Source organism: Eptatretus burgeri, chromosome 6 (assembly GCF_056783735.1).
Source record: "Eptatretus burgeri isolate ZD-2024b chromosome 6, Ebu_testis_v1, whole genome shotgun sequence".
In the NCBI taxonomy this organism is placed as follows: Eukaryota; Metazoa; Chordata; class Myxini; order Myxiniformes; family Myxinidae; genus Eptatretus; species Eptatretus burgeri.
Window position 1 is genome coordinate 70,285,596 of NC_140966.1, and position 14,282 is coordinate 70,299,877.

General features: G+C 41.3%; 1 protein-coding gene and 1 pseudogene across 6 annotated transcripts in view; both read left to right on the forward strand.

Moving 5' to 3' along the window:
- HFM1 (helicase for meiosis 1) overlaps window positions 1-14,282 on the forward strand; it is a 306,617-nt gene that overhangs the window by 283,379 nt on the left and 8,956 nt on the right. For all 6 annotated transcript variants that reach the window (XR_015059302.1, XR_015059303.1, XR_015059305.1 and 3 more), the window contains 2 exons: window positions 1,401-1,526; window positions 3,195-3,317. Coding sequence is in view for 1 of the 6 variants with exons in the window: in XM_085885562.1 (XP_085741688.1) it covers window positions 1,401-1,526; window positions 3,195-3,317 (249 nt within the window). In the remaining 5 variants the exon portion in view is untranslated. The remainder of the gene's footprint in view (window positions 1-1,400; window positions 1,527-3,194; window positions 3,318-14,282) is intronic.
- Window positions 6,783-8,755, forward strand: LOC147025014 (uncharacterized; annotated as a pseudogene).

A 14,282-nucleotide genomic window follows, 5' to 3' on the forward strand; every position in this document is an offset into this window, starting at 1 on the left:
CCAATTTCTTATCATTTGGTGCAAAGAGTTTTAGATCATCCATGTAGAGTAGACGTGTCACCTTTCTTGTTTCTTTGGTCATTTTCTGTTGCATGCCAGATTGTATCCATGTCCTTGTTCATTGATGAAGTTACTTAGTGGGTCCAAAGTCAGACAAGCCAGGAGGGGGGAAAGGCTGTCGCCACCTTGTAAGATACCACGTCGTATCTTTACTCCTGCGATTTCAATCTTTCCTTCCAAGTCATTTAGTATCAGAGTTTTGTTGCGGAGTGTCAATGCTTTCTCAATAAGTATGACTATTTGGGGGTAAATTTTATGTACTTGCATGCATTTTATAATCCATGAATGTGGTACACTATCAAAGGCTTTTTTGTAATCTATCCAGGCTGTGGATAAGTCGGTTTGTCGGAGCTTGCAGTTTTCGAGTACGGTTTTGTTTGACAATAAATCAAATGGTCTATTGTTTGATAGCATACTCTCTTATATCCTTGCTGCTCCACCTCTAAAGCTCCCTGTTGGGTGAGGTAGTCGTAAATTTCTCCCCCAAATGTATTCGTTCATGTTTGTGTTAATTTGATGAATCGGCAAATGACTTGTTACACACAGAACACTTGTTGGGTTTCTTCCATTGGTTATCTCCATTTGGGTTTCAGGAGGTGGGAGGAAGTTCTCCCAGAACTCAGTCTCCACATCCTTTTTAGTAAAAGATCATGATTCATGAACCAAACTGTGAAACTTCGTCCTTGTAGCCTCGTTCCAAGGGCTTTCAAAATCTTCACTGGACAGCCTCCACTTGTAGCTCGTTTGGAGCGATATTCCCCAGAATGATTTTTAGGTACTCAGTAAGGGTTTTCTTTACCATTCCTGAAATTCTGACTATCACTGGTATAATTTAATCTTTCTTCAATTTCCAAGTCCTCTTGACCTCCTTTTTCATACCTTGGTATTTGGTTATTTCCTGGTTTCTGTTGCAGTTAGTCCAAAGTCATTGGGAACTGAAATGTCAATCAACAATGCTGACTTTTCCTTTTTGTGTTTGAGCACGACACGTATTCCATTTTCTATGCCACCGATACGTTTTATCCAGATCTTCATTTATTGATGGAGCATGAGTAACTATTTTAAGAAGCCAAGTGATATCTTTCATTGATGACATTTGAATTGGAAGCAAAGAGCTACAGATGATTGTTAATATGTGTTAAGATAATTGCTGATAAAAAAATTAAAATCTATAAAGATTCTTTTTAGCCCGGATATTATATCAATCTTCTCTCTCCTTTGTTGGAATAGTCATCTGTATCGTTTAACGAGTACTCCTCAGTAGACATCATCAAATAAATGCTTGGATCTTCAAATTAGGCTTGGCTGAATGGCTTCTTTTTCTCTACACTTATCAACAGGTTCTTCTCAATGGGCCACCCCATAACAGCATGGAACACAGCAGGAATCATTTTGATGCACAAGAAGTGTGCCAAAACCATTCACTTAACAACAGACCAATCAGCCTTTCTCCATCTCTGGACGAGGTAATGAAATTTATATGTGCAAGTGAAACACAAAATCCTAACGTTAAAAAGAACTACTCTGCCCACCAACCTCCAATCCAGATTTACCTCAAATTTATATTCATACAACACTGATTGCACTCCTTGCATTGTCATAGAAATGGATAAGGTTCTCTTATCTCTTAGATAAGATAAGGATCTCTTACACGAGTAACTCAAATACTCGTGTAAGAGATCAGGAAAATACTCTTTTGGGTTTATCATACTTTTAACACCATCTGAAACCTATCTTGCTTTACTAAGCTCTCTTCTCATGGTTTTTAGGGCTGGCAAGATAGCCGAGGAGTTATGCACACTCGCCTCAAACAGTCTAAGTTGGCTTTGAGTCTTGGCCCAGCTATAAACTTTCGTCCCGGTGTTTCACAGGCAGGGCGAGGTATCAATGTGTGTACCATCCCTCGGATGGATGTTAAACGGGTGTCCTGTCTGCTGGCACTAGTTGGTGGATGTTAGAGATCCTACAGTATCCTTGGTGAAGAGTAGGAAAGCTATTGCCGGCACCCTGAATAAATTCCAAATTCCTGCCCTTACTTACAGAGGGTGTTACATCAGCCGCACAGCTGTGCCCTCAGCCAAAATTCTGCTCGCAGCCATGTGCTGCATATGAAAGAAGAAGAAGAACCAATTTATGCTATTCCTTTGAATTTTGCCCCATGTTGTTATCTGTTGATATTTATCTTGCCAAAACGAAGTTTTTGCAAGATATGTTAGTCAGCTTGTATGTTTTTTTTTTTTGTTTGTCTGTAATCACGTATAAAAAATTCTGCAGAGCACAGTTATCATTGGAAATTTTTGTAACTTTGCATATCAGAGGCCTATAGAGGTCCCTTTCAGCGCATAAAATTTTGAAGGTCAAAGGTCAAGGTCACTTTGTCGCAAATTAGGGGAGTCGACGAAACCCTTATTTTTTGAGTAATTTTGATCGGATCGTCTTCAAACTTCAAGAGAATATAGTTCATGGTCTGGCGCTCAGCTGATTAATTTTTGGTGGCGATTGGCCTTGACCTTCATGGTTAGCGCCTGAGGTCAAACATATTTGACCCCAAGGTCAAATTTTCAAGTTTTAGGAACCATATCGTGTAGTACCTCAAATTGAACACCTCGATGAGTGCTTTCTAGATATGTCAAGCTTGAGACATTATGACGTCATTTGGTGACGTTATGAGGCAAACGCATATTTTTCATGGTTACTCTGTAGAACGATTCTCATCGGAATCTCTCGTAGGCAGATATTCCTCAAGGAGTCGCTCCTGGTGGATAGCAGCTCTGTTCACCTCAGCGTGACCTTAAAGAAGTCACACGTGGTCACCTTTTGGCAAGATACGGGTCTTTTATTTTATTTTTTATTTAAAGGAATGTGATGAGTGACGATAAAAATCTCAGGATGAGCATAATAACATAAAGAAAAGCCACCAAAGAGAGAATAGGTTGTGAACAAAGATATTGTTGAGAGATAAATGTTAATGCACAGAATGTTTGAAGCTTTGAACTGAAATGTAGCACAGTGAACATGGTTCCAAAAGCACAACACAAAGAGAACAAAGGAATGAAGATAAAGAGAAGGGAATGATTGAGAAATTGGAAAAAGGCTCGGCTGAATGGCTTTTTTTTCTCTACACTTTTAAACAGGTCCTTCTCAATGAGCCGCCCCGTGACAGCATGCAACACAGCAGGAATCATTTTGATGTGCAAGAAGTGTGCCAAAACCAGTCACTTAACAACAGACCCATCAGCCTTCCATCTATAAACGAGGTAATGAAATTTATATGTGCAGGTGAAATACAAAATCTTAAAGTTAAAAAGACATACTCTGCCCACCAACCTCCAATCCAGATTTACGTCAAATTTATATTCATACAACACTGATTGCACTCCTTGCATTGTCATAGAAATGGATAAGGTTCTGTAACTCAAATGCTCATGTAAGATATCATGAAAATACTCCTATAGTTTTATCATGTTTTTAACACCCTCTGAAACCTTGCTTTACTCAGCTCGCTTCTGATGGTTTTCAGGGCCCTTGTGGGCTAATGTTCTCATTGGAGATGAGATTTTGTTGACATATTCTTTGTTGCCTCTCACACTCACTTACCAATAGATTTATGTCTGATTGCACGACCTACCATCCAATGGTTTTGCCTTCCTGGGCTTATCTATCAGATAAACGTTAGCAACAGTCAATGATCCAGGCACAAATTCCTTGGATGATTGGGTAATCGAGACAATCCTCTTGTATGATGGTGTATAGTAGAACCGGTTTGAGTATGGTCTCAGAATTCTGAATGACTTTCCCAAAAAAGTTATACAGCAGTTCCCATAGTTAAAATGACGTTTTTTTCTGTGATTGAATCACAGGGATTGCTGAGCAATGAACCTTTGCAATTGCAACATAAATTGTACTTAATATAAAAATATCTACTCCTCTTCTTCATTTAAATGCAGCACAAAGCTGCAGGTGAACACGATTGGGTGAGGGCACGACTTTGCCGCTGATGCAATGCCCTCTGCTGGTTAGGGCAGGAATTTAGAATTTGACCAGTGTGCCAGCTAAAGCTCACCAACTCTTCATGAAGGATGTTTAACGTTCACCAACTAATGTTGGCAGACAGGACGACTGTTTAACATCCATCTGAGGGACAGCACACTCATTGATGAATTACCCTGCTTGTGAAACACCTTTACGACAGTTTATAGCTGGGTCAGGATTCAAACCCAGGCGAGACAGCTTAAAGGCAAGTGTGCATACCTCTAGGCCATCCTGTCAGCCCTATAAAACTAATTGTTTACCATGGACATGGGCAGAAAAGAGAATAAAGCCAGTGCGCTTTCAAAAGTACACCACATATAATTGAACTATTACTCACATTTTTTTTTCACTTTACATCTCTATTATAATACCAAGCTTACACACTAAAAACTCGGCTCGCCTTCACACGATCCCTATGAAATTGCTGTGGCACTTAGCGGACATGCCGACAATGTTTGGGAAGTCTTGGCGTTCCATAGTACCACTTGCATTTTGCACAATGCGTATTTTTGTCATTCCCCGTGTACGGTCTGTCGTCTGCTACCAGCTATGTTGTACTGCTATCCCGTGCATGTGCACAGGTATCGCTAGTTCAGTTTAATTGTAATGATCAAACAAGCAAGCATAGTTTTTTTTTTTTCCAAAATCCTTCAACTCAATGAAATAATTAACCAGAAAGTGATCTTAAATCTTCACCTTCGTCAGTAGTCAATCATAAAAGTACTTACCACCTTTATAGATCTCTGCAGAGAGAAATAGAATATACCACACATCAGATACAGACACAAACACACTTAAAATTCACATGAGGAGCTCACATTTAAACATTTCTTTCACTTGGACCAAGCTGGTCAATTAGAGCTTCAATTTCAATTAATTAATGGTGCTGACATGAGTGGAAGAAGAGGGGTGTGGGGGAGGGGTGAGAGGAGATGCAGTGATGTGGTGTACAATGTCTTTGGTGAAACATCGTATCCTTCTTGCTTCTTGTGATAGCCTATGGGATGTTTTCCTACTGTGCCATCTTGGCCCGTGACATGGGTGACAGGCCGCTTGTCTGATGCAGAATCACCATGGTGTCATCATGGCACTGTCCAGGTCAGATTTGAGCTTCCAAGAGTCAAACACATGCTCACATTCAACAGCATTTAGCTGTGGTCTCGCTGTGCCGGTACCCCACAACAACTTGCATTGTAGTGCAGCTCCCCCATGATCTGGTCTGTTGGCTTGACACTTATCTCTTCGATCTTGATCTAGATTACTCATAGAGATTGTCTTATGCCAGTGCAACCAGAAGAATGGGAATCTCCTATATCCATAATAATAGTGTGTCCTATATCCTATATCTACACTAACAAAAGGCAATGTGTGTGTGTGTGATCTCAAACTATTAATTCAACCAACGTTTATTTTTAAGGTCAAAAGGTCAACATAGGACTACTTTCTAAAATTGAGACATCAGACCAAAAACTATATTTATCATGATATCTCAAAAAGTGGTGGATGAGTTATGACAAGCTGTGACAACCACAAGTTGATTCAATTTTGCTGAAGATCCAAATTTGGACATTAAAATGTTTCAAGTGATTCTTCCCCATCAAGTGATGGGGCTAACAAAATACATAACATGATATCTCAAAAAAATATGGACAGATTCAGATGAAACTTTGTGGACAAGATGGGTGTTTGGGAATAGACAGGGCAAACCCAAGGAAAAACTAACATTTTTTCCAGTCAAGGTTTTCTCAGTGGATTCATCATCCTGATCCCATACCATTTGATATTAGCTTGGGGGCCACCCAGAATTTTGACTAAAATTCACGATGGCGGCCAAAATAGAAAATTGCCGCCAAAATTACCTTAAGGAGATTTATACTGCCTCGTAGTGTTTCCTGTCAAGGTTTTTTCAGTGATTCTGTCATCCTGAACATATATCCTTTGAGATTAGCTTGGGAGCCACCCAGGATTTGGCCTAAAATCCAAGATGGCCACCAAAAATCAAAATGGCTGCCAAAATTAAATTAATTAGGTTTATACTGCCTTATAGTTTTCCCTGTCAAATTTTTCTCAGCAGTTCCGGCATACTGGACATATAGCCTTTAAAATTAGCTTGAGGGCCACCCAGGATTTGACCTCAAATCCAAGATAGCCGCCAAAATGGCCGTGAAAATCATCTTAATTGTATTCAAACTACCTCTTAGGTTTTCTTGTCAAAGTTTTCTCAGTGGTTCCGCCATTCCAAACCTATGTCCTTTGTTATTAGCTTGGAGGGCATGCAGGATTTGGCCTCAAATGCAAGATGGCCACGAAAAACCGAAATGGCCACCAAAATTACCTCAAAATTGATATTTCGTCTTATTTGTCCCCCAGAATGTTCCGTTCTTGGAAAGCAGGGTTTAGGGGCTGTGCAATAATTATGGGACCTGGGGGAGGGAGAAATTTCCGGATGGTGTGCCATTGTCTTGTAAGCCCTTCTCTACAATCCATGGGGATTTGATAACTGAGACCACAATCAACCGAGAAGTGTAGGTCAGAGGTGGTCCAATGCAAGGCGGATACAGTACCAATGAGAGCACAACAGACACATTTTTCAAACCAGTCATATCATGGCTAAGATCAGAGCTACACTGAAGGAAATGCTAAATAACATCACCTCCTCAGCCCAAAAGGAGACCACAATAGCGGCCTGAATACACCATGAAACTATGGTTCATAATCTAGTTCTTCAGCTTGACAAATACTTCGACCCATTCCTGAATGGTCCTGCTCGTCATATGAAGACTGGTGTGGAAATGGATTGTGATGTTGTAAGAGGATTGATGTCATCCGCAGAAGCTGGAGAACAGAAATATGAAGAATTTGTTGACTTGAGATTCAAAGCCAGTGGGGAAGAACGAGTCAATTTCTTCAACAAGATTACCAAGCTCAAGATCAAAACCGGGATGGAGAAGGCCAAGAAAGACCCAAAAGTTGTTAATATCCTGAAAGAAGACAGACAGGCCTTCGGTTTACTGGTAGGCAAAGCAACATCTCCAGAAGAGGCACATTCATATCCCTTGACTACTGTCCCACGAGCTCTAACCACATCAGAGAGAAATTTGAGACAAGGTTCAAAAGCAGCATTGAGGAATTACCTCATAGAAGAGTCTGAATCAGTCCGTGAGAATCCGCCACATGAAGGAAATTGGCTTAAAGATGGAATGGCTGCTGTGAAATCTGTTTCTGCTCAGCAAACTTTGAGAAAATATGCAGCAGCCCTGTTGAAACTTTTTTTGCCAGTAAGTGACTCCAAACCACAGTAACTGGGAATCATATTTGTTTAATACAGTACAGCCACAACGAAGGAGCTCACTCAACGTCACCGTGGCACACCTGGAAGAAGAACTCACATCACAAGCTCTGAACAGGACATGCCTAAAGGGAAAGATTGGGACTCGTTTCTGCGAAACTCAGAAAATAAGACAGTACTGATTAGATTTCTAGTCGATTACTACAAGACCGATGCTGTGAGATCCAAGCTGAAAGTTCCACTAACTGTGACAGAGGAAGATAATACCTGGTTAATAACGCAACTCAAAATCGAGATATTTGACTCCTGCAACCACCACGAAGCTGACACCAGACTCATCCTCCATGCATCCAAGTCAACAGATCCTGTAATTGTCAGGGCGACAGATACAGATGTCTTTGTTCTCCTGACATATGCTTATTCTGTCATTAAACCATTACAAGACTGGATGATGAAGACTGACCATGAGAGGTATGTTAGCGTCAAAGCTCTAACTGACCGATTTGGTGACGAAATGTGTCAAGCACTTCCTGCCTATCACAGAATTACAGGGTGTGATGCAACCTCTTTTCCATTTGGTGTTGGTATAGTAAAACCACTGAAGAAGATGAAGAAACTGGGAAAATTCCAACTCCTCTCGCAACTTGGCACATCGCGCACTTCAGTTGAAGACATCGCCGATGCTAAGACCTTATTTAGAACCTGCATGTATGCTGGAAGTGAACATGAAGAGTATGTGAGAACAAGGATCAGAATGTACAACAAGCAGAAAGTGAAATCCAGTTCAAGTATCTTGCCAGATGAGAGTAGCACCAATGAACACCTCGAGGAGCGATTTACAAGCTTTCATTTGGTATGAAGGTCTGAAAAGATATTGAGTATCCTTCCATCAAACACAGAGGTTGGGAAGAAATGGAAGATGGTTTTCGGCCAATATGGTTCACCTGCCCCCAATTCCCACCAAGGCTTTCGGTGACGAGCAGCAGAAGAAGGTTAACACCAGGTAAATATACATTTATTTGTAGTAAAGCTACGCAAGGTTTCCATTTGCTGTTTCAGGCTTGTTTGTCATTTCGTAATACAATTCACAGCCTTATATTATCGAAATCAATTTGACAAAGCATTCAAATCATTTCCGATCATACAGGTGACATTAATTATGATGCAGACACAGACGATACGAGAGACACGGCCCAGCCCCCAAAGAAGAAGAGAAGAACGAGATCCAGCCATAGTGAGGACAAAGGAGACGACAGCACAGGAGGGGAGGAGAGTACTGGAAGTGACAGCGACAGCATTGAAGAGCAGTCGGCTACCTATTCTGGCCACTCATCTGACTCACAGACGGACAGTGACTTGGATCATAGCGAATGAACATTAACTCTGGACTTGCAGTTCTATCTTAATTATGTGTTTGTATCGCCCATTTTGTTCGTGAGTTGAACTGTAGGATGACCAGAAAATGCAGTTAATATTATCTCTTTTTACATTTTCTGGCCTGTTTTGAGTGAGAATGTCATATTTACATGATAATAAAGCTCGGTTGAGTATTCTAGACCCCAAGATCAATTTCCGGTACCATTATAAACCCCATATTAGGTACAAAAAGTTAATTTAGCAGGAAAAGAGAACCCTTATTAATTCAATTTTGAGGTAATTTTGGCGTTCATTTTGGTTTTTCATGGCCATCTTGCATTTGAGGCCAAATCCTGGGTGCCCTCCAAGCTAATAACAAAGGACATAGGTTTGGAATGGCGGAACCACTGAGAAAACTTTGACAGGAAAACCTAAGAGGTAGTTTGAATATAATAAAGATGATTTTGGCGGCTATCTTGGATTTGAGGTCAAATCCTGGGTGGCCCTCAAGCTAATTTTAAAGGCTATAGGTTCAGTATGCTGGAACAGCTGAGAAAAATTTGACAGGAAAAACTATAAGGCAGTATAAACCTAATTAATTTAATTTTGGCAGCCATTTTGATATTTGGTGGCCATCTTGGATTTAGGCCAAATCCTGGGTGGCACCCAAGCTAATTTCAAAGGATATATGTTCAGGATGACAGAACCCCTGAAAAACCTTGACAGGAAACACTACGAGGCAGTATAAATCTAAAGGTAATTTGGGTGGCAATTTTGGATTTTGGCCGCCATCTTGAATTTGAGGCAAAATTCTGGGTGGGCCCCCAAGCTAATATCAAATGGTATGGGTTCAGGATGATGAATCCCCTGAGAAAACCTTGACTGGAAAAAATGTTAGTTTTTCCTTGGCTTTGCCCTGTCGAGAAGGAAGAATTGATTAGATTTTAGTGAAGACCCAGGTACAAGAAATTTAAAAAATATCTTTACAGTGATTCTTCACCATTAAGATATAGGGCCAAAAACAATAAATAGCATAAATACACCAGGACCCCGACACTCGTAGGGGATATGTTCCGGGAGAACTCCACGAATGTTGAAACTGCGAATGTGGGGGCATAGTTTCAATGGGAAATGGGTAGATAGGTTCTGGGGGTTTCCCGACCCGCGAAAAATCTGCGAATGTCGGGGAAAATCTCATAAAAATGCTGTGGAAAGAGACGAAAATCCACGCATGTCAGGGAAAATCCACGAGTGTTTTGTCATTCTTACAATGGAGACAAGGGGGATAACGTTGTCGGTTTGCGGCGGTTCCTCATTCATGAAATAGGCCGCAAATGGTGACACCACCAGAATCGGGGAATTTGTACAAGGGTGATAACGTTATCGGTTTGCTGCGGTTCCTGGTTCATAGGGGAAAGTTTTTAAAGTTTAAAATGTTTTCAACCACGAATGCACGATTACAGTTTCATTAAAGATGCTTACAAATATATAAAACGACAACACCAGGTACCGTTTCCAATTTATTGTAGAAAGCATTCTAAATCCCTTCACTGTACCCTCCCGTACTGCAAAACGAAAAAACAACAACATGTACCGTTTCAATTTTTTATTAAACAAACAGCACACGTAAAAAGTGAAAAAGATGATTCTGAGGATGAAGATGTGCCGTTCAGGTTGGTGGGGTGTCCAGGAGCATTGTCAAGCAGCAGGAGTACCTTGACGAAAGGTGTTTTCCTGCCAGGTACCTCCAGTATGCTGGCAGCGTCTACTTATTTTTGTTCTTCAGCACACGTGGGTTCAGGGCACAGTAGAGCACCATGGGCTTTACCTTGAAGTCCCCTTGGGCGTTTGTGCAGAGAAGGGATACCCGGTCCTTTTGCAGCCTTGAAGCCGGCTGCTTTGCTCTCGCACTGTGAGATGAACATTCTGGTCAGCATCGTTTTTCCAAAACAAGCCAGTCTCATCAGCGTTTAAGACCTGCTCCTGCAGGTACCCCTTCTCCTCGATGAGGCTCACGAGTTTTGCAGGGAATGCATTGGCCGTGTTGTGGTCCGTGGAGCACCTTCGCCTACGAGCTTGACGCGTGCATTGTGGGTAACTGCGGGAGGGTGAGTAGTCTGCACATTGTTTGTGGGGGATTATTATGGGTGATGCTGTATTCGACAGCTGATTAAAAGATGTGATGAGCGATGTCATTGTGTAATTAGTCCGTATGTAGCTAGCTGCTAATTACACCAATAGATATGCTGAACGTTTCCATTCTTTAACTCACAGGACATGCCGTCCTTCCTATCTACAGGTGGATTATGCCGAGCGTTTTTAAAATGTAACAGCTCAGATGGTGCTGTTTGTTGCAAGATGGTGATTTTCACTAAGATGCGCTGAATGTTTCCATTGTGTGATGTCCATATGTGGTGACCTGGTAATTACTGGATACATCAATAGAGGCTGTTAGTGTTTTCATTCTGTAACTCATGGAGGATGGCGTCGCAGGGAATGACGTGTTACACTGGTGAGACATCCCGCAAAACTATGTTTATGCGTGAAGCTACAATACAGTAACGTATGTTTAAAGTGCACACAAGCCAAACCCGTGCTCCGCGCGAAGTTTCTAAAGTGAGGGTTCATTAGGACGTCAATATATCCAGTGTTCACAATGTGATTTACAGAATTTCTTTATATACAATGTTTCTTGTTACATTTTTTGTGTCAAATTCACCTTCTGAGGTAGTCAGCATGTGCAGAAGAGGGTTTTACATTGCAGACGCTGTTTTCTTGGAGTGGCATTACGCCTCTCACTGGTGACGGTCTGTTGACGACAGACGTAATGACGTCACCGAATGATCGATGATGTCATTATGCCTCTCAGCAGTGGCGTCACACGTCGCCATGCAAACAAATGTAAAAATTAGAAAATCGCCAAAAATTCCCAAACCTGTAAGTCTGGCGTGCTCTCACATAGCCCATGCTGTACATTGGACCACAGAGCACCCGCATGCCGAAAGTGGCGACAATCCGTCTGGCAGTTTCGGAGGAGATACGTCCACAAAATATGGCTGAGCGTATTAATATAATAACTTGCATAACCCGTGCTCTGCGCGACATGTTGGGGTGGGTGTGTTTGAGAAAGAAAATGATGCAGAGTATCAGTAGTAATTTTACTTTAATGCAGTAAGTGGAATACGATTTCACTGTTTCAGAACCATTTTGTTTACTTTTTTGTACCATGCACCTCATATGGTCTTTGAGATAATGTAAGCCGAATATCACGTTACTCGAGCGCAGAACAAAGTCGAAGATAGCGCGACACGAAACCACAAACTCGGCAATAATATATAAGATCGTGAGACATCCCACGAAACTACGTTTATCCCATTAAGCTGCAATACAGAAACGTATGTTTAAAGTGCACATGGTGTGATGTCCCTTGAAACTGTTTAACCCCTGAAGCTACAATACACGTACAGGAAGCAGGTCATGTTCGCGGCTCATGGAAGATGTTTTTTTACATACGTACAGTATTGTACTGTACGTGCATCCAGCTGCTTTGTGCGTGGCTCGTGGAAGATATGTTTTAGAACTGTGTTATGCTCGTGGCTCATGGGAAAAAAAATCACCGCGAATACGCAAGGCAATTTCCCGCGAATGTAGTAGCATGTCGCAAATTATCAACCACGAATACACGGAACCCGCGAATGTTGGAAATGCAAATGTCGGGGTCCAGGTGTATTTCAAAAAATTGTGGACGAGTTATGACAAAACTAGTTGGATGAGTTGCTTTGGTGAAAATAGCAAACCAATTTGATTTTGTTTCAGGTCCGGATCCATATCTGGCCTATATTTTGGGATACAAAACATAAACTGTTTAGCCTAGCAGAGGTATGCACTCTGTACAAACTGCCATTCCACTTTTTTATTTAGGGTGCCTGGGGGTGCAATAATGAAGGTGTTCTGAGGGCTGACTCACTGACTGACTGACTCAAACAAACAGCGCCTATAGAAAGTCTACACACCCTTTCAAAATTTTCACCTTTTGTTGCCTCATAGCCTGGAATTAAATTGCATTAAATCAGGCTTTTTCCACCTTTATTTACACATCGTAACCCACAACTTCCAAGTGAAAAACAAATTCTACGAATATGAGAAAACTGATTAAAAATACAAAACTAGAATATCTTGGATGGATGTGTCCACTCCCCCCCCACCCCCCCGACTTAATACTCGGTGGAAGCACCTTCGACAGCAATTACAGTTGTGAGTGTTGGGATAGGTCTCTCCCAACTTTGCACACCTTGATTGGGCAATATTTGCCCATTCTTCTGCACAACACTGTTCAAGCTCAGTCAAGGTGCGTGGGAAGCGTTGATGGACAGCAATCTTCAAGTCATGCCACAGATTTCCAAATGGATTTAAGTCAGGGCTTTGACTGGGCCACTCAAGAACATTTATCTTTTTGTTCCTTAGCCACTCCAGTGTAGCTTTGTCTGTGTGCTTCGGTCGTTGTCATGCTGAAAGGTGAACTTTCATATCAATTTCAGCATTTTTGCAGAGGGCAGCAGGTTTTCCTCTGGGATTTGTCTGTATTTTGCTCCATCCGTTTTCCTTTCTATCCTGACAAGTGCCCCAGCCCTGCTGACGAGAAACATCCACGTAACATGATGCTGCTACCACCATGCTTCACAGTAGGGATGGTGTTCTGGGTGATGTGCTATGTTGGGCTTGTGCCAAACGTAACGTTTTGCATTCAGGCCAAAAAGTTCCATCTTGGTTTCGTCAGATGACAAAACTTTTTGCCACATGGCTTCAGAATATCTGTAGTTTATTTCATACCTCAAATGTGGCTCAAGGTGAGTTTTTTTTGAGTAATGGCTTCCTTTTTGCCATCCTACCATACAGGCCAGACTTGTAGACTGCTTGAGATGTTATTGTCACATGCACACAGTGACCAGTCTTTGCCATAAAGGCCTGTAGCTCTTTCAAAGTTGCCATTGGCCTCTTGGTGGCCTCTCTGATCAATCTCCTTCTTATAGTCTGGCAGCCATTGGCTAAAGTGTGTGTTGGAGTACATACACAATTTTATTGCAGATTCTGGTAACATAGACTATACTAAACTCAAATCCGAGTGATTCCACTTTGTCACGCTTGAGCAATTTTTTTAGGAGCAAAATTCAAAATGGCCGCCATCAAAACCGTTTTTTGGCTGTAACTCGGTCAAAAATCGAGATATGAACCCGATTTCAGTGGCAAACCCCATGTTTTGGGGGTCAAGGAATACACTGATATGTTTAAATAAACCATATCATCCATATTGCAATATTGGTATATGAGATACCATATTTTGACAAAAATTGTTATAAATTATTGACCAATTGTTGAAATTTAGACCTATAAAGCTTCAGCCAAATAATATCAAGGGTACAGACGATGAAGACACTGAAAGGTTTCTGATGTGCTTTTATTGTGTTTATATATCGCTGTAGCACGGTTCCAATTCAGTTTCATGGTATAGCGAGAAAAGTGTTTAAAAATAATTTTTCACAGAGCA